General features: G+C 56.8%; 6 protein-coding genes across 6 annotated transcripts; 3 read left to right on the forward strand and 3 right to left on the reverse strand.

Moving 5' to 3' along the window:
- Positions 1-298: 298 nt before the first annotated feature.
- On the reverse strand, positions 299-1,382 carry MFIFM68171_02655 (uncharacterized protein; the record flags this gene model as incomplete). Its single annotated transcript, XM_071058077.1, has 3 exons — positions 299-352; positions 420-1,235; positions 1,302-1,382. The coding sequence occupies 3 exons, from the start codon at positions 1,380-1,382 to the stop codon at positions 299-301; spliced, it is 951 nt and encodes a 316-aa protein (XP_070914178.1).
- Positions 1,383-3,233: 1,851 nt separating this feature from the next.
- On the forward strand, positions 3,234-4,909 carry MFIFM68171_02656 (uncharacterized protein; the record flags this gene model as incomplete). The annotated part of the gene is made up of 7 exons (XM_071058078.1): positions 3,234-3,440; positions 3,514-3,668; positions 3,725-3,921; positions 3,982-4,089; positions 4,168-4,377; positions 4,450-4,546; positions 4,612-4,909. The coding sequence occupies 7 exons, from the start codon at positions 3,234-3,236 to the stop codon at positions 4,907-4,909; spliced, it is 1,272 nt and encodes a 423-aa protein (XP_070914179.1).
- Positions 4,910-5,372: 463 nt separating this feature from the next.
- On the forward strand, positions 5,373-7,331 carry MFIFM68171_02657 (uncharacterized protein; the record flags this gene model as incomplete). Its single annotated transcript, XM_071058079.1, has 1 exon — positions 5,373-7,331. One exon carries the CDS (start codon positions 5,373-5,375, stop codon positions 7,329-7,331), a length of 1,959 nt encoding a protein of 652 aa, XP_070914180.1.
- A 6,660-nt stretch (positions 7,332-13,991) lies between these two features.
- MFIFM68171_02658 (uncharacterized protein) lies at positions 13,992-15,269 on the forward strand (the record flags this gene model as incomplete). Its single annotated transcript, XM_071058080.1, has 1 exon — positions 13,992-15,269. The coding sequence occupies one exon, from the start codon at positions 13,992-13,994 to the stop codon at positions 15,267-15,269; it is 1,278 nt and encodes a 425-aa protein (XP_070914181.1).
- Positions 15,270-16,903: 1,634 nt separating this feature from the next.
- On the reverse strand, positions 16,904-17,859 carry MFIFM68171_02659 (uncharacterized protein; the record flags this gene model as incomplete). Its single annotated transcript, XM_071058081.1, has 2 exons — positions 16,904-17,712; positions 17,772-17,859. The coding sequence occupies 2 exons, from the start codon at positions 17,857-17,859 to the stop codon at positions 16,904-16,906; spliced, it is 897 nt and encodes a 298-aa protein (XP_070914182.1).
- Positions 17,860-18,450: 591 nt separating this feature from the next.
- Positions 18,451-19,479, reverse strand: MFIFM68171_02660 (uncharacterized protein; the record flags this gene model as incomplete). The annotated part of the gene is made up of 4 exons (XM_071058082.1): positions 18,451-18,624; positions 18,686-19,079; positions 19,149-19,223; positions 19,283-19,479. The coding sequence occupies 4 exons, from the start codon at positions 19,477-19,479 to the stop codon at positions 18,451-18,453; spliced, it is 840 nt and encodes a 279-aa protein (XP_070914183.1).
- Positions 19,480-20,061: the final 582 nt, after the last annotated feature.

The following is a 20,061-nucleotide window of genomic DNA, read 5'->3' on the forward strand; positions in this document are numbered from 1 at the left end:
GCCATTGCTACGTTACGGGCGCTTTAAAGTGTCTCCACTCCAAGGAGAGCTGTGGGTAAGACGAAGCGTGGGATCTGAAGTGCAACTTTGCAACGGCCGCCAGGCGATATTGACAGTATTTCGATCCCACCCCTGCAAGGGGTGGCATTCAAGTTTGCAAAATACAATGTATTTCACTAACGGATGCTATGCAGACAATTTCAGCTATACACCCCCTGGATCCTTCGCAAACCTGTTCAGCCGGACAGCTCCGTTACCACCCCCTTAACGGGTTGCTTGTCCGCCCGCCGGCAGCTGCTCAAGAGCACTGCGAGTAGTATGGCGGAGACACAGCCTTGCAAGTGAGGCCGCCCTGGAGTATATTGTCAGTTGAGTCTCTTTCAGAAAAGAAACGGGGTTCTGAGGAGATATGGACGTACCGCACATTGGGTGCAGCCCGAATACCCAGTTCCACCACACTGGCCGTACGCAGCCACGGTGCACGCTTGAGCGTCACCACCGCCCGCGGGAGCGCCGCTGGACGGAGCAACAGCGGTGGGGGACGAGCCAACCTTGCAGGTCGACTCGCAGCCGGCGCAGCCGGAGCCAGGCGTCTTGTTGGTGCCGCCCGAGTAGACGGCGGGCCCAGGAGCGATGTAGCTGCTGAGAGCACTGTGAATGTCGACCCTGATGCCAGGGTCGCCGGAGCTGTAGGCGCCGGGGAACCGGACGGTGGCCGGGCTGGCGTTGCCGCCGCCCTCGACGGTGATCTGGTAGCAGCTCATGTAGAACTGCGCGCCGCCCGCCTGGCCGGCCGTGTGCAGCGCCAACGCCTCGGCGCGCAGGAGGTAGTCGCCCGACGGGATGTCGGACGGGATCTTGACGTCCATCTTACCGCAGCACGTGCTAAGGTCCCGCGTGCCCCAGTTGTCGTCGTCGCCGGACCGTCCGCCGGACTTCTTGGACCACGAGTTGGAGAAGATCTTGAACCAGCCCGTGGAGCCGTCCGCCGTGGTCGCATCGGCCACCTTGGTCAAGTAGACCTGCACGGGGCCATAGTGGGCGCCTCCGATGGCCTCGTTGTTGCATGAGCGGTCGCCGGGTTGCTGGTGCATCTCAACGGTCACCGTGCCGCCGGCTCTCACAGGGCACTTCCCGCCGACGGGGCGAGCGCCGGCGTTGCAGATAAAGTCCCGGCTCCCAACATTTGTGACGGGCGAGTTGGATGCGGGCAAGCGGACGCATGAGGAACCGTGCTGCGCGAGTTAGCGTGATACGGACGGAGGACAGCGAGGTTGACGTATATAGTCGGTGCCGTCCACCCACAGCTGTTGGAAGGTGGCATGGCCGGCTACTTCACGAGCAGCAAGGGCCGACAGAGCGGCGATGAACGTCGACTTCATGGCAGTTGTTGCCCGGTCCGGGTGTTAACAGATACAAGCTCGGTGCAAGGGATTGATTTGTAAAGAAGACACTAGGGGGGGGGGCCGCCGCGTACAAGCAACATGCGAGGTGGCTGACATGTACCGGCGCTATATACGTCGTCTTCGGCCTCTGGGTAGCCATGCCAGCCGTCATAACGGCAGCCAGAGCTGCCTATGCGGCACATCCGAGTCAATTACCGGCCGCACTGGCATGGTTGACCAGGGAAACCTGTGTGGTCTCTTCTCGGCCTCACTTGATCCTTGCGACCTGCCGAGATGGGGCGTCCGGGGCCCCGGACTGGCTGAGCATGTACCATGGTATTGAACACTATACCCCGGATTTTGATCGCGCTCCATATCGTGGGAATCAATATGAAGCAGGCCGCCACGCGACTGGCAATGGCGGAAAGGGGCTCGGTGGGATTGGTGGCTCATTGTGGGAGCAATATCCACGGCTAATTTACCCGGGATGGCGGCACCCACAACCCCCGGGCTTCCTTAATGGGCCAGGGCAGAAGTGGCTTGAATATCCGTTCCGGTTATATATTGTATATGGACCAACACCTACCGAGCGGCTGCCGAACCGTCACGTTACGGTTGATGGGTTGGGCACGATGGCTGAAGGCTCGTATCCAGATTCGAAACGATTCCACGTCTGACCGGAGCCGAAGGGAACCATGCGATAAGCGAGTGTGCAATGGATCTTTTTCATCACTCTAGAGAGCACTGTTACCGGGACTTTTGAACATCAAGTGCCGCCGGTCTGCAAGACCTAGATTGCCTGCAGTCGGTCTTATGCTGGGGCCCAATGGCTGGCCGTTGCAAGCTGGAATTTTCATTGCGCACTGCCTGCGACTGATTACTCTGGCATGGATGCAACAGACGGCGAAGGCATTCAAACATGGTTGAGTGCTGGGTAGAGAGAACTCGACTTTGGGACGAATGAATCCTTCGGAGAGACAAGGGTGAGGTGAGGTACGTAGGAGCCGCGGAGCCCCTGCCTTTGGTATTTATCTCCTTTTTTCCCTCTCCCATCGATTCTTCTATTAATTACTACATCACCAACGGATTTTATTCTGCCCGCAGTCTGATCTAGCGACATCAGCTATAAGATGGCTTAATTCAGACCGATGCCCGGCGATAGAGCCCGAGGGTTGATCGATTATTCGTACCATTGCGAAAAGAGTGTCGCGAACGACAACAACTCGCAGAGTCCCATATGGAGTTGTTCCTATCGCCTACTGGCTTCATACTCTCTTTCACAGCTGGAGCCGAACGACCTCGCCTATTGACGAATCCTGACGAGGACGAAGCTCCTCCGAGATGTGAAGAAGTTGACGCTGGGGACTAATTCATCCTTTCACAGAGGAAGGTATTAGGTGTGAACTCGTATCTACTCGCTAATTCCGTCTTTACCGCCATTTCTTCTCGCGCATTCTGTCCGTTCTTCCGCTTCCTACTAGACCTGAAGCCAGACGCATATCTGGCAAATGGGATTCTTTCTGTGTGCTTGGCGGTCCCGGAAAGAGCACAAGATTTGACGATCTCCTCGCGCGCTCCATGCAGCCCGCCCAATCACCGCCGTGCCTGCCGAGTCGGACTGCCGTTCGAAGCTGTCGTGGCACCTGAGGTCATAGCGACGATACACGCAACAATTATATTTGCCCCGTAAAATATTGACACATTCCGTACTTCTTCCCATTACACTTGAATTGCTCCGCCGTTTGAACACCGGCTAGCCCGCCGACATTCCCCTAGTCGGTCACCCAGCTGCTAATTTCCAAGTTGCCGGGGCTCCTGCTCGTTCTGAACATTGATTGAGATGCAAACATGACTTGGCCTTACCCACTATTGGCCGCCCTGTTCTCAGGGCTGCTACTTTCAATCAACAGCTCCGGCTGTTTGGTAGCAGGACAAGGCGCCACGCCGCTGCTCTCGAGTAGGGACGGCATCCCGCCTCAAGCTCAGATCATCGATCAAAAGACGTTCAATGTCCTTGGCAGTGTCCCTCCGCCGTCTGAGGCTAACGGGCACGCGGTACGTATTTCGGTCGTGTTTGGTTACAATCATCATGCAAGACTTGGTCGGCTGATGGCTGGTTCGTTCCTAGCAATTCGCTCCCCCAGGGACAACACATGAATCCCTCGTTGCTCGGCCCTTTCATATCTATGATGAAAAGTTCCTCGACATTATCGGCCCCAATCCGACACTGACATTGCTCAACCACACCGAAAGAGACCCCTTGTTTCACGAGGCGCCCGTTTGGTATGAAGTCTGTCTGCATCATCCCATCTATGCAACGTTGCTGATCAGCTCTGAAGGTATCCTCCCACAGATGAGATGTTCTTTTGCCAAAACGCTGGGGCCAGAGACGCCGGTACTGGCCTTGCCAAATCCGCCATCCTCATGAAGATCGGTTTGTCCGCCATCACTTCCGCCATAACTAGCCAGAGAAATGCCAGTGGGTCGGTGAAAGTTGAGGTTGTGGAGTCCAAGCCCATGGTAATGAACCCTAATGGTAAGCTTCTACCATTTCTTGGGGGTGGCGGGACAGGCGCTGACTAGGTTTTCGGTCTAGGTGGGACTAACTACAAAGATCAACTCCTCTTCCTCGGCGAAGGTCAGGGAGAAAACATTGCACCTGCAATGTACCTCATGAACCCGACACCTCCGTATAACACGACGGGTAAGAGATAGCACAAATTCAGTAGAACGGGCGCAGCTGGCGCTGGGCCATGCGTACTCAACTGATACATTTTGGCAGTAATCTTGGACAACTTCTTCGGTCGGCAGTTCAACTCGCTGAACGACGTCTCTATCAATCCTCGCAATGGGGACATTTACTTTACCGACCCTACTTACGGCTATGTCCAGGACTTCCGGCCACCTCCAGGGATGCCGAAGCAGGTGTGGCGGTTCAATGAGGCCACGGGAGCCGTGACACTTGTGGCGGACGGATTTAATATGCCCAATGGTAGGTGCATGGGATCGGCGCAGAGATTGATGACTTGAAAGCAAAGAAAGCTCATCACCTTGCGACTCTTAGGCATCGCATTCTCGCCTAGTGGTTCGCACCTTTACATTGCAGACACTGGCATGATCCAGGCTTTCTTTGGATCCAATTTTAGTTTTCCCTCAACTGTGTAAGTTCAGGCCAAAGGCTCCACTCCCCTGCTCCCAATGATTAACCCTCCATCACACCGCACAGCTACCGCTACGACGTCCAAGAGGATGGTACCCTTGACAACCGCAAGGCTTTCGCATTTGTGACACCCCATGTACCGGACGGGATCCATGTCGACACCGAGGGAAATGTGTACATAGGCTGTGGAGATGGTGTGCAGGTGTATGACCCCTCCGGTACGCTGCTTGGGAAGATTTATGTTGGGAGTGTTGTGGCCAACTTCCAGTTCGCTGGCAAAGGGCGAATGGTGATACTTTCCGAGACGGAGCTCTACTATGCGACGTTGGCAGCAGAAGGGGCGTTTCCAGGGAAGCTGTATTAACAAAGGGGACCCAAATAGCTCCTATGATGGGTTCACAAGAGAGCACTCTGGGTTTACTCAGACGGGGGATATTCTCAAGGGGTTTGAAGAAGGGGGTATTTCGACGTGATTAGCAGAGCAAGAACTGAGATTAGGCGAGAATAAATGTTTGTCTAGGTGTATCCGGGCTACAGGGGCTTCTTCTAGTCCCAGGGAAGACTTGTAATTCGACATGCCGAAAGTAGGAGCTCCGGGTTAGGGTCCGATAAGGAGGCTGCGGCCCCTGTCTTTGTCCCATGGATCGGGGAGCTTGGCCCCCTGCTGGACTCAGTCCGGTTTCCCCACAGTTTCCGCTGTTCCGTAAGGTACCTTCAAGTCCCCGCCACCAACAATTTCCCGCCACGCTGGACCTTATCTCGACGACGGGCGACGGGAAGGGCAACAAAAGGCGGAAACATCGCGAATCCCGACGGGCGCGGCTGCAATGACTCCTCCAAAACGAAGCTGGTCAGAATCCGACGAATGGCGGCCCACCGACCGGCATGCGTGCGACGACCGACCTACCTCGCCGATGCCGGCCGCGAAACGGCGGAGGGTTGACGATAATCGTGGCGCCGCGCCGGACCCCCCAGCGACGACCGGTCGCGACCTTCTCTCTCCCCTGTCCGACGAGCTCCTGATCCGGATCCTCTCCTTCCTGCCGCTGCCGCATCTCCTCGCCGTCGCGCCGGTGTCCCGCCGCTTCTACCATCTCGCGTCCGACTCGCAATTATGGAAGGCGCTCTACTACGCGCGCTTTGTGCTACCGCGCGCGATGCGGATCCCCGGGTTCCGAGAAGGCGTCGCTGGGAGTGGGGCCGGACACAGGCTCCATTACTCGGGCAGGCGCACGCTGTGGGCCGACGGGCGCAGAGGGGGGCTAGTGCGCGGGGAGGAAGGGGGGAAGAAGAGGGCAATGGATAAGGAATCCGATACCGGGTCGGCGCAGGAGCGGGAAGGCGAGGATGAGCTGAAGGAAGAGGTCGCACCGCAGGCGGTCAACTGGAAGAGGCAATACAAGATTCGGTACAACTGGGCTAGGGGGAAATGCGCCGTCGAGGAACTGAAACTTGGTGGGGATCTCGGCATGGACGATCAGGGAGGGAGGAAGATGCTCGTCAAGGTGGTGGAGGGCGTGGCACTGACGGCCGACGGGGTCGAGGGCCTACGCGCCTGGGATCTCAAGAACCGGAGGTTGATTGCACAAATTGATACTGGGGATCACGAAGGCGACGCGGCGCCCAGCAGCATCGCGATCGACGACGCGGAATTCGAACAGGGGGTTCTCGATGTGGCGCTGGGCTTCACCGATGGTAGTTTCGGGGTGTGGCGGTTGCTCACCAGTGAAAAGCGTCTAATGCGGCGATATCGGCACAAGAAATCGAGCAACGGCGAGCTGATTGCAATGGCCTTGTCATACCCATACTTGTTGACGGCAACAAAGTCGGTGCTGATTTCGCTTTACACCTTCGAGGTCCCAAGCGCTGCCCAGACAGAACAGGGCGTACAAGGAACAGGGCCCGATGAGGTGGAAAGAGAGTTAAAAGTCGAGGAGAAGCCACTCCCACCAGGACATCCAGAGACGGAGTGCCTGTCTGCGCCTTACCTCCTGACTTCCCTAGACTCCCATACTTCGCGTCCACCGCTCGCTCTGTCCATCCGCAAAACCGCGGCAACGACCATCGCCTCGGTGGCTTACACATTCTCGACGCGGCAAGGCTGGTCCATCGGCATCCAGGACTTACACATCTCACCCCAGACAACCGGCAGCAGATCAGCCCCTGAGATCACCAGAACTCGGATCGCCTACACCACTCCATTTCACGCAGGCGGCGTTTCTCATTCCCCGCTTACACCGCCGGCAATGCCTCGTCGCCATGGCGGGAGCCACACCGTTGAAGCCGGCTCGTCACAGGCTGGCATGTCGGATTTAACATATCCGGAACCCGGGCCTACTACTTTATGTTATACTCACCCATACCTGCTGGCAGCACTTCCGGATAACACGCTGGTATTATACATGTGCACATCCAACGCCTCCTCGCTCTCCCTGTCCCGAGGCATCCGGCTCTGGGGCCACACCTCGGGCATCAGCGACGCGGAGATAACGGCCCGCGGCAAGGCCGTGAGCGTCAGTTCCCGAGGCGAGGAGATGCGCGTGTGGGAGCTTGAGGGCCGCTCGGCCGGGATTGGGAGCCGCAGCGTCGAGATTCGACCTGGGCAGTCGCCCGCTAAGGCCGGTGGTGGGTCAACAGGGCTTGCGAGTGGTGGCCTGTATCCGAGCGATCCGGCTCGCGAATGGGACGAGCGGCGGAATTGGGTTGGCTTTGACGACGAGATGGTCATTGTGTTGAAGGAGAGGAAGGGAGTAACGGAGAGCCTGGTGGTATACGACTTTACCTGATCTAGGATAGGTAGAGCGGAGCCCGGAAGGCTCGGACGCCTCACCGATACGCAAGTTCCCCGTCAGGCTGGTTACACCATCTCTCAGCTCCTCCCACGGAACCTCCTCCCCCCCTCCAATAGTAATACTTGCGGAGTCCCAATCTGATGGTTCTCGACTGCGGGGAAAATCTGCTAGACAATGGGTTCGAAATCCCCGCTCTGCGCCATATCCCCATTTAAAACCAGTGAGAGCTATTCAACAGCGGACAGCAGAAGGCAAACCAGAACCATTGCTACACTATCAACCTCTCGAACGGGGCCTGGAACGGCGCCGTCGGTGTTGGATAAGTATCCGTCTGGAATGTTGAGGCGGTTGGAGAGTTTACAACACTTCTCCGTGACGGAGCATTGGGCTGCAGGGAAACTCAATCGACGGCGGAGCAGATCATCTAGGTGCGACGCGATGGATGGACGGAAAAAGAGTCGCTGGGTTGTTAGGTGACGCCAGCTCCACGCTAGATTGCCTCCTCATTTACGATGCTGCGCGGCCGATTGGACAAGCTCGTCGGCCTATTCCTGCACGCAGAGCCGCTTCCGACACGACGCATCCAGGCAGCCTCGACCGAAAACCTCCCAGCTCTGGATCATCCACCTGGACCAGACCGAGACCGAGACCGCCTTGGAAGCCTCTGCGTCAGAGCAACCTCAAGGCGGGGAATTGGCCGAGTCAGATGTCTGCATCCCGGTTGCGTCGTCCGTGGAACCTGTCGAAGGAGAGTGAATCAGAGATCGATTGGCCGGAAGACTCATCGGCCGAGGAAATTTTGCGAGGCTGCAGCAGCGCGTCTGCTATTGCATACCGGCTCCCACCCCCAGCCCCGCGTGCTCTACGCATACCTACCAGTGCGCAGAATTGACCGAGATGCTGCGGTGTTGCCTGGTCTGGCCTGGCCCGACCACGCAGCAAGTGTACGGTAGTGGACTGTACAATGCGCAGGCAGAAGAAGAAGAAGCATTTCCTGTGCAGTGGTTATGCACATTCCCTTGTGCACCCTGGTTGGTTGCGGCCCACAGCCGACAAGGCCCTTCAGCCCTACCTTTACACACCCCCGGAATGTGAATGTGAAAGTTGAGAAGCAGGCCCCGTCTCGGACGAGGACCCTTCCACACCCCTCCCCGGCCCCCCTTCTTCCCGGACCGTTTCGTTTCGAAACCTGCTTTCGCGCATGGTTTGCCATGCTTATTTTCTCTTATCATCATGCACAACGCGGGCAATCCGGTATCCGGGCGTGCCTGTGATCAATACGGAGGCATGGTGGACGGGGATATGACAATCCCAAGGTGAGACATGATAGTCCCAATCAGGCTGCCCTCAACCCCGATGGGGGAGGGTTGTCAGGTGACGAATCTTGTGGGTGCTCAACCCCCACCCATGTCTGAGACCTTGTGTTCGGCAGTGAGGAGATCATGAGGCAGGCAGCGGCAAGCCTCGCAACGTTGGGTTGCGAATTGGCTTCTGGGGTGGGCGCAAGGGTGTAGGGACGGGGGGCAGGGTGATAGGTTCACGCCTGCTTTGCGTGCAGGGAGTGGGGGGGACGCAGGTGCTCTCAAAAAGCGGGCAGAGGACTACCCTGTGATAATTATTACCAACCCTAGCCTTGTGTTGATATACTAGGACTTTGGATATGCCGGTGGCAATTGTAGGACGCGCACGCGTGAGACATTTTTTTTTTTTTCTTATTGTTTTTTTTTTTTTCTGTTTTTCAAGGCAGACCGTGCATGAGACTTTGTTATTGTTGTTCCCGGGGGACCCTCCGGTTGGACACTTCTGCCAGGTACCCGGGATGATCAGACAGGTGCAACGAATGAGGCCCGGCAAACGAGTGTTGCTTGTTCGGGCCCTGCAGTTGCAGCAGGCGAACTCAACACCACCTCATCCTGCAGGGCCCAGGCGTACGCTGCATGAGTTAGAACGACCGAGCAATGCGGCCCTGCATTCCCCAAAGAAGCGGTCGGCGACTTTTGGGAATTAAGGTAGAGAGCCCTGTCGGCGATCAGACCTGGGGTTGGCCTGTCTTTGCCGGCAAAGCGCCTCTTGGTTGGCTGCTCCAGGTCTCAGTTTCTGCGTGTTCTCTACCAGAAGCAAGAGGGGAGATTGGATAATCGGAAATCAAGGCGGCGGCATTCATGCACTTTTGCCTCCGGGAGGGAGCCCATTCGGTCGGAAACCGAGCTGACGGCATTTTGCCACTATCGTGGCTGACGCCTGTTCGTCCAGAGCCATTCGCATTCCCCTGTGCGATAGGAAATCAGTCGGACGCGCAGCAAGGACAACGCAGCAGCCATGCAGATTTTGTGGTTCCAATGCGGGACCTTTCTGAAGCCGTCGCGCCTGTGAAGGCCACAAGGCGAATCCATTGGTCAATCAGAATGTTTCCACGCAATGGTCGCTGAACAGGTGTCCCAATTGTGGCGTTCGCTGCAGCTGTTTCAACTATCGAGAATGCTGTCAATTGACCAATGGGCCCCTCCCAATGCCAACCCCTCCAGGCGAATTCTGCTATAACCTTTACGCGACGGCTCTCTTCCGGCGAACCAAAAAAAAAAAAAAATCCAAAACGGATAGATCGCCATACGAACGGGAGGGCCAGGCCCACGAGTGCGTTCTAGCCAAACTCTGAACCCCGGGCTGGGGAAGGCCACTAAGTCTGGGGAAGGATTGAGGGACAGTACAGTGCAGTATTACCCCTCACCTGTGAGCGGGGTGATAAGATAAGCCGGATGTTGGCCTCGTGGCGGTGACGCTCCTCTCCAACTGCATAGAGTATGGCATGTGAGGAGCGGAATGAAAGAGACATCTCAAAGTTAATTGAGAGCCAAGAGGCGGCAATCGGTTTGCGGAGGACTTTGCCCGCGCTGAATAGTGAACTTGAAGTTGTGAATTGGATGTCCTGTTGCTGTGTGGCCATCGTGGGGTTTCGAATCTGTGTGGGTCTTGCTTTTGGGGGTGTCATGCGGGAGACCATCGCGCAACGCTAAAGATTGCGATGGCTTTCCTGCAAGCAAGTGAGCACTCGTGACATTGCAGGCTGTATGGGTTCTCCGCCCTAATGCCTCGCTTGTCATCAGCGGCGGAACGGCCGTTTCGACGAGCGTGGCCGGGATATCGGCTGTCCCGGAACGAGATGACTCCAGGCTTGCTAGGCAGCAGATTGTGTTGCGAGTCCCTGAGCCACTGTGATTCATCAATTCGTGGCTTGGGACAATTGAGTCCATTGCGTGGAGATTTGTTGCTAATGCTAAGAAAAGCAAATGTGCAGATGTGAGACGGAAACGCCACCAGGATACGGCATGGAGGAAGCCTAATTCATCCTCTCGTATGGAATGGCGTTGAGACACTGAATAATGCTGGCCAGCGTGGTTGGCTAGTGCAAGCTTGACTGAGCAAGTGGCGTCTTGCATGGTGGACATAACGAGCCTTAGAGCTGTGCTTAATTCCTCTGCCGTGAAGAAAACTGCTGCTTGCCGTGCTGCGGCCAGGGATGCGTGTCTCCGTTTCGGTGATGGACGTATCCCGAAATCCGTGGGACTGGATTTGTGATCGTCTCAAAGACTTGAGAAACGGGCAAAGCCCAGCGATCCTACGCCCACCCCTCCCCTTCTTTCCAGAGAAGGACGGGTTCGCGGTACATGGGAAATGCCAAGGGTACATTGCCTTGATTGATAGCCGTACCGAACTAATTCGGAAACGGCAAGGCCTTGTTTCGGGCTGGCGATTGCCTGAGCCAACGACCACGACAAGCAGGGAGGGATTGTTTCGAGGCCACTGGCCAGAGTTAAGCCAGACGCCTCGCTCACTGTCGATTGTCCGTCCCCAGCGATGAGTCACACGTTCGAAGCTGCGGGAAGCTTTGTACCACCCCGGCGATTGGAGACGTCTGAACGAAACGGACCGCTCCCCCATGGGTAGCGGCGCTCTGGTTGGCCAATTCGCGTTCCATTGCTTTCGCTCGCTCGCTCCACGCTTCCACGGTGCGACTGGGGCAATGCAGCAACGCACCGCTGGTCTCCCCACATTCGACAACAAGCGTCCGAGCTGCCCCGCGCGATGAGCTGTCTCGCTGGTGCGCATTCTGCTCCATCATAATCTGCCTCGAGCGCCCGAAAATGAGTTTCGATGCCCAAATGGCGGCCCAATTGGGACTCAATTGAGTCGATGAAACTGCCATGGCCACTCTCTGCGCGCAATTGCAGAAGGCTCCACCTGCTAGGCAAGCAGCATTTCAAGCACACGCCCCTTCTTCCCCTCTTTCCCCCCCTCTTTCCTGTGTCTTCCCTTTGTTTGTTCGACGTGGAAGCGGGACGAGCGCAATGCTTGACTGACCTGTTGGGTGTCTCGTTAGCTGGGCGGGTTCGATGCTGAACCGGGTCTGAGGAGTAATTCGGCGGTTCCCGCGATACGGGTCTCGGGTCTCTTGCTCACATTCTTCGGTCCCCTCTTGATGCGAACTTTGCAATTCGCCGCTCCGAGGCTGTCTCCGACTCATCTACCGCTCCGCTGTCGGCGGTCAATGGCACGGCTTAAGGGCACAAGCGCAGGCATAGCCATGAATCGGACGCACTGAGACGGGGAGCGTATGGCGTTGCGGGTTCAGGTTCCGCCGTCTCTTGAGACATGCCAATGAGGCTCTGCTGATGCCCGCCACCAGGAGCAGGCTGGCGTTTGGGTTCCAAGACTTGTTCCCCCAGGCATGCTGCAACAGGTCTCATGCCAGTCATGGTTTGGGGAGCCGTTGAATCGGAAACTTAAACTATGCCGAACCTTGCTTGTCTAGCAAGAAAGCTAAGCTCACTATTTCTTAGACCATGGAAGCAAACTTGAACGCAATTGGCCTGCGTCTGAACCCCCACATCATCTTTTCACTACAATGGCCTACAAAGAAGCCTAATGTCATCAACCACGCTCTTGAAGGTTCCCCGCCTCCATGTTTTCCGCGAACCCGGCCGCCGAGAGGCCCTCGGCCGACGCTACCTACATGGCCAAGAAGACATTGACTGCGTTGTCAATTTACTTTGCGCGAGGCGGGTACACTTGGCGGCTTCAGCTTCGCTCGCTTGCCCAACTTTGCAGCACTTCAAATAGGCTTCGCAGGAGCGCGGGCCGGGCAACTCGCTCCAGACATTTCCACGGCCCAGACCGCTGGAAGCGCCAGAAAAGTGGCGAGATTGAGGCGCTAGATCTCTCACAGATGCCGGGTTCGACGAGCTGCGGGAGCATCTTTCAGATTGGGAATGGCATGTACCAAGGCTATCTCAAGCATCCCTCCCTGCAGCAGCACGATTCCCGCGGATGCACGACAACCCAGATGGCGTCCCTGGATACAGAGAACTGGGCGCAAAAAGAGTCTTCGGAGCAAGATCTGGCAGTGTCAAGTCGGGACGATTCGAAGCGGAAGGGGCATCTTGGCCAATCAGATCTCGGTCTGTGCCAAAGATGGCCTGGCGACCTCCAGCAGGTACTGCCCTTTGGGCAGAAGTACCTCTCTCCAGCCCAAAAGCTATTTTCGCCTGATGGCCTCCAGGATCAGATAAAGTGGGGTGGGTCATCGGATTGGCCAGGCCGCGTCTCGCGTGATGTGGTTGGTGGTGTGGGCAAAGGAGGGGGTGTCTGACTGGGCGCATGCACCAGCAGAATGACTCCTATCCGAGTGGGGCGGGGTGTCCAGACGCCCACCCCCTCCCCGACCACACTCACTAACCAACGCCACTGCACTTACACCACACGCCGTCTATACCCCAGATTCGTGCGCCGCCGCCCAAGATGTGACAACCGGCTTGCACTAGAGCGACAGACGCGTTGTGCGCCCTTGTGTGTGACCAGCTGTCGCAATCACTCCGATATCCCGTTTCCCGTGTTCCTGGAGCCTTGGGCTGCCCTGCCGACGCCCAGCCTGCCCATCGAGTGATGGGACCCTCCTTGCGCCTAACTACTTTACAAGTCCTCCGGCCTCTTTGCCCGTGCTCATCCATTTTCCTTTTGCCCTTTCTTGCCCTTTGCGCCGTCATCCCCATTGTGCCAGCCAGTGCGCAACCTTGGCCGCAATTGCTGGCATTCTTATTGTCCGCCTGCGTTCAGTCTCGGTATTACTTATGGGGGAGCTCCTCGCCACCCTTTCGCCTTCCAGCCGCTTCCATTGACCAGCCATAAGAAAGGTTCGGTCGGTTTTAGCTGCACCGCCGGCCCCGTTCTCAACCACGCTTGGATATACGCTTGGATACCTAGCCTCAACCATCAGCAACCGAGCGGCCATGTCGCTTCGCATTGTGCATTGTTCAGCCGATTGAAAGCATCATCTGTCCGACCGGTGCTCTTGAACGCCCTATCACCCTTTTCTCTGCAACAAACGACGGACCGCCCGGGACACACTCGGCCGACGCAGCAGTTGTTCCTAAACCGGCTTCGTCCTTTCCGACCACGAGCCCAAAGCATCACCTAGCTGCGGCCGCGCACGACCTTGTCGACTAATCGGCGAGCCATATCTGCATCACCTTCCCCCGTCCGCGCCCCAATCCGCTTCCTAACCGCCGTCGCTTGATGACGCTGTCCCGTATTCGCCACCCTCTTTTCCACCAAACAGTCATAGGTGATATGGCTGACAAACCAAACTCGGCCCCTGCAATGCAGCAACCGGCGTCGCATGAGAGGGCCCAGACAGCAACAAGGCAATTCTGGACCTCATCGTCCTCTTCACCCATTCCTCTTCCTCCGACACCGACAAGAGAGGCGCAAGACGTGCGTGCGCTGCCGACAGAGGGACATTTAATGCCCAGCAAACCGCAAAAGCCGTGCGATATCAGCAACCTGATGTCGCCTCCCGAACCAGCCCCTCTCGACACGTACAGGACAACCGGGATGGCAAGCGGAAAGCCCTCATCGGCGCCTGATACTCGGGTTCCGCATCAACCGCTCTCGCCTCCTATCTCGCCTTTCGCAAACCTAGCCAACACGATTGGCCCAGAACCGCCTCTCAACCACCCCGCCAAAGACCCGATTCTCTACCCAGTCGTAGAGAACCCCGCGGGCTCTCCTACGGGCCCCCTGTTCACCCTGACGTCGGAGTCAGTCGAGACGTTTAGGGCAGCGACGGAGCGGATGGTGAGCGAGCACATCGCATCGAGACCAGCAAGTCTTTTCCGAGACTCAACGCCGCCGAGGCCCGAAGACTACGAGTTGGCTCTATACTTCAAGTCCAATTGCTTCAGGATGTTCCAGGACAACCCGAAGGGGTGGCTGCGCAAGGAGCGGGAGCTTCTCCGGGCCGATCGCAAGCACACATCGCTCTCATTCCAGCCTTCGAAACTGCCACATATCTTACCGGCATCAAAACCCGCTGTCTTGGGTCCTCAATCAGCCAAGGTTTCCACCGCTCGCGTGCAGAAGCCGAGATCACCTCCCAAGAGCAAAATACAGAATCCGAGACCGCTTCGAGCAACTCCGGCGCCGGCCCGCGAGACAATCCGTGTCGGCACACCCGAACCGCGGGTCCGGACTGTTGCGCCGAATCGTGAGGATAAGGACTTTGAGGCTCTCGAGGATCTGTCGCCGCCAGTTAGCTCACTCCCAGCGAGACCAAATAGCCTGAAGGTCGACTGGAAAGGCAATGCGCTAGATCTGAGCAACGACCCCAACCGCAACTTGCTGCACCCCGACGAGTTGACCTTGGCCAGCAACCTCCGCCTGGACTGCGCCACCTATCTCACCAGCAAGCGGCGCATCTTCCTTCGCCGTCTCGAGTGCGCAAAGATCAACAAGGAATTCCGGAAGACAGACGCGCAGCAGGCATGCAAGATTGACGTCAACAAGGCGTCGAAACTGTGGCAGGCGTACGAGCGGGTCGGTTGGTTGGACTTGGGTTGGATGCGAGAGCATCTCAACCGCAGCACCGATAGGGCTTAAAGGGGTTGTTTCCGGCTCTTTTCCAGCATCTTTACGACCTGAGCTTAATGACGGATTTTGCGGTGGATCAGTTTTCATGAACTTGCGGGATCAGCTGTTCGGACGGAACGGCAATAGCGCTTTACTTTTATTGTGGCCGCTGGTCGTGCGTGAGCGGTCAGCAGTTAGGGTAGGACCTGGGAGATTATGGTCCCTTCTTTTCCCCCTTTTCCTCTTCCTTTACTCACGGAATCCCATCGCGGCACAGCATCTTTGGGGGCTTTCCAGTCAACATGACATATGATACCCCTCGAGCACCAAGATTATGGCTCGCTCAATCTCACTATTTCTTTGTTTTGCCCTATTCCCCTGTTCTCACAGCATTGCATTTGGTCGGTTGGTCGGTTGGTCGGTTGGTCGAATTGGTTAGTTGGCCGGTTGGCCCTGTCGCCTTGGCCGCACACAGATTACAGGTATACGGCACCAGTGGCAGGTAGTCTGATTCTGGGTCGGTGGAACGGGAGGTTGTTTGCCTTTGTTTTGCATATCTGACGGCGTTCAGACTTGGGTTGTCACACGGAGAGATCATCAGGAACATGTGGACGATGCCACCACTTTTCGGCCCCGATCTGCGAGCCCTTTTTGCTCCAGATCTACCCGGCGCCTGGATACGGTACTCTTTTCATTTGTTATTGGGGGGATGGAGCACACAACTATCTCGGCGGTGGCCTCCCGAGGAGGGACCGCGTCACACACCTACTGCAATTACATTGTCAGTCTAACATGGCCACGAGCAATGGAATCATCATGGGCCGGAATTACTAGGTAGATGATAATAAAGCGCTCTGGTTATACCTGGCTGCGAGATGTTGTCATTGGGATGAGCAGGTGCACGCTTTGTACGACTTCGCTCGGCCTCGCTCGCCTCCCCCTTGCTGAGAATTGTCCATGGGAGCTCGGGGTTCCTGGTCTTCGCAGCAACGCAGTGGGCCCCCTCCGTCGTCCCAGGCCAGGGGTACGGACCCAGCCCCGGTTGACCCGCAGGACGGCCCGCCGCTGCGAGGTGATGTCATCATCCCACGCATTGTCGGTGGGCCTGCAACATCCGCTATAGATACTGTGTACTTCAAACAAAAAGGGACTTTCGTTTGCCCAAAGCCGGTTCCGTTGCATTTTGCGGCCGCAGGACAGGTCCCGTCGCCATCATCGGCATGTTAAAAAACATTGTTCGTCAAAGCCGGTAATGTAAAGCGGGTCGTCCAACGAGTCGCAGGGCACAAGAACGTTACTGCCGAAATCTTGGGCTTCTTGCGTTGGGTTTCCATTCATCTATCGCTGGGACCTACAAACGCCGAATCTCAAGGTAATGGCGTGCGTTGACGCATCATAATGAGGGAGAGAGCGGTTGGAAGTTTCGGCCTTTTTTTATTTTATTTTTATTTTGTATCTTTTATTTTAATTGTCGGCGGAGCCGGACGGTATCACCATAAACCACATACAGTAGCGCACCTGAATCCGGGAACAGCAGGCTCTTTTTTCCCTCCCCGCTACCCCAGTGGTGTATATTTTTGTTTTTTTGTCTTGTGACGTCAACTTTCATCTGGTCCATGCAGCTTCAAAACCCAGCCCCTCTGTTCTCCACACCCCCCCTTCGCTCACTGACCCATTGATAGCGTGTACCCCCCGTCCACCACCAGCGTCTGGCCATCAATGTACTGGTTCGCCGTCAGGGCCAGCACGGCCTGGGCCATGTCGATGTCCCGACCAGGGCGGCCGGCGGGCACCTTGCTGGCGTACTTTTCGCGGTCGAGGTGGCTCTTCTGGAACTCGTCGCTCGAGTCGGCCGTCATCTCGCTGGGGAAAACGCCCGGGGCGATGGCGTTGACGCGGATCTTATGGCCGCTGGCGGCGATCTCGGCGGCGAGCATGCGCGTCAGGTGGCCGGCGGCCGCCTTGCTCGCGTTGTAGCTGAAGTGGTGCTGTGCGCCCTTGACTAGCCCGCTGATGCTAGTGATGTTGACCACGGTCCCGGACCAGTGCGGGTGCCGCTCCGAGCTGGCCTGCAGCAGCGGGAGGAACGCCGCCGTCATGAAGTACAGGCTCGCCACGTTGGTCTGGTACGTGTCGGTCCAGTCCCTCTCCGTCACCTTGTCCGTGTCGAAGAGGTTCTGCTTCATCTCGCCGGCCGTCTCCGACTCGGGCTGCACCGTGGCGCTGCTCACCCCGGCGTTGTTGATCAGGATGCACAGGCACTGCTCGCGCGACCCGATCTCCTTGGCCAGCCGCGCCACCTCATCCTTCTTGGTTACGTCGCCCTGCAGCGCGATGATCTCGCCCTCGATGTCCTTGTTGTACGTCTCGACTACCTTGTCCAGCTTCTCCTTAGTGCGCCCCACGATGTACACCTTAGCGCCGTTAACGGCCAGCGCTTGGGTTGCCATGAGGCCGATGCCCGATCCGCCGCCTAAGAAAGCTAAGGTGAGCATTGAGGGGACGTGGATGGAGAAAGAGACAAAAACAAACCTGTTACAAGAGCCACACGGCCCTTGAGATTGAACAGGGTGTTGCGGTTGAAGTCATTATGACTGGCGGCAGCAACGCTCTTAGACATTTTGGTCGCAAACTGACGAACTGCGGGAGAGAGAGGAGCTTTGACGGTGACCGGCAGGGCTGCTGGAGTCCGTGATGTCTGCCTAAAGGTTCGTGGTGCAACGCCGATGGTTCTGATAGTGCTCGCAAGGTAGCTTCTGGGTTGAAAGCGCGGAGCCAAGGAGGTCATCTCTGGTAGCTTGAGTTTGGGAGAAGTAAGATTGCTAGCTCTGAGGAGCTCTCTGGCTTTTAGATAGCTGATCCGAACTCCTAACAAACTCGAGAGTTGGAATCATGACGAAATCGCCCTCGCGTTGAAACTTGTTGAGGATTCGATGACGAAATGTGTGACCTTTTACTTACACAGAAATTGACCATTCAGAAGGCGTGTAGGGGGATTGTCATGCCCCAGTGCACAGCTGATTGCGATCGGAACCGGCTGGCAATCAGCCCAGGATGTACGCCTGCATTCTGTCACTCTAAGTCCCAACACCTTTGCTCTAGCACTGAGCAAAACGAAAAATCGCTAACACAACTGTTAATTTAATCACACCTGTCATGTAAACTACATGTGCTGTTTCGTCTCTGTCGCAAACAGAGAGGTTTTCTCTACTCAATCCCGATGCTCCCGGTGCTCAGCTACAGCCAGCTCCACATCCGTCTTCGGCCAGAATTGGCTCAAATCTCCCACTGGGAGCTTCAGAGTAATGCGCATCTCGCCGGCCATGATGATGAAGCACATGTACCAGCCTAAAGCAGCTACTATGAATAGCAGCGCCCCTCCTCCCTACATACGAATGTTTAGCATCGCTAACACAACGAGTTCTACAGACGCGTGTGGGACGCACCTTCTGCAGCTGGCTGGCAGCCTCATAATTGCCCCAGCTCACGTTCCAGTATGCCCCCGAGAGCACCCACGCGGCGATGCTGACGAGCAAGAAGATGGAGGCGAAGACGGCGTTGATCTTGCAGGTAAAGATGAAAAACGTGAAGAGCGCGAAGCCCCAGACGATGAGGTAGAGCGCAACGACCGCGTTGTACTCGCGGGACGCGAGGCCCGAGGGATCGTCAAGGGTCGCGTACGGCGCACCGAGCTGCAGAGTTGGGAGTTGGAGCATTCCAAACGACAACCAGAACACGCCAAACAAACCCATCACCATCATGGGGAAGAAGTTGCCCATGATCCACTCGAAAACCATGGCGAAGAGGAGGAGGACGGGGCCGACAAAGAAGAAGATGCCGCTGTTCTCACATGGCTGTTAGGTCCGATCATGATCCGGTGGTTGTGTGTGCTGAGGGAGAACGGCTTACACAACCGGCGTGAATCCCTGAGCTCCGCCCCATCCCATGCAAGACATTGAGAATGTGAAGGTCGAGATGACAAAGCTGTGGGCGTCAGAACCCATTGCCCAACGTTAGTTCTGCAGAGATTCGTTGAAGCTCACCCTACAAAGCCGAGCGCAGTCGGATTGGCGAAGCGCTTGTTGTAGTCGCCGACCTGGGGCACCTTGGGCGTGAGGTACAGCTTCTCGAAGAGCTCGGGAGACATGGTCACAGCCGTTTGGGTCCTATGCAGGCCCTTTTCCTCGTCGGGAACCACTCTGATCCCGTTCCCGGCCGCATCAGGATCGCTAGTTGCCATGGTTGCTGGTCAAGAGCTGAGATCTTTAGCTGGAGAGGGTTTTGAAGCACAGTCAACGCGTAGAAGCGAGGATGCAACGCGCTGCGAGATAAATGAGACGCAGAGAGCGGCCTCGCCCGCTATTAAAACCTCACGCCAAAGACTCATAGGATGCAAGCCTACCCAGACATGTGCACTTCTCGGGCCATGGCTTCGCGCTAAAGAACGTTGGCGCATCTTCGCAACCTAGGATGTCACGCCCACGGCCCAGGGGTTGTCACCGTTGGTATTTTGCGACAATGTCGCATTGCAGCTCAGACGCAGTCCTATTCGCTCTTGACCTGCCGCTTCCCCCCAGGACTCTTCCCAAAAGAGCGTGCCGTCCATGGTGGGGTCGCTTAGCGCACCCAGATATTGGGGTCCAGGGACAGCCCAGATGGGCTGGATGGGGGAGCTGAGGAATCGGTGACTAATTTTGGGAGCGAACAAGTGTGGAGGGTTGATGCTGCCCTGCTGTGCACTAGCCGTGTGTGTGTGTCTGCGGTGAGCTTTCCACCAACTCTTCGGCGATTCGGTTGAATCCAGGCCCGATGGGAGGGGAGA

This window comes from Madurella fahalii (genome assembly GCF_045866475.1).
Source record: "Madurella fahalii IFM 68171 DNA, scaffold_1, whole genome shotgun sequence".
NCBI lineage: Eukaryota > Fungi > Ascomycota > Sordariomycetes > Sordariales > Madurella > Madurella fahalii.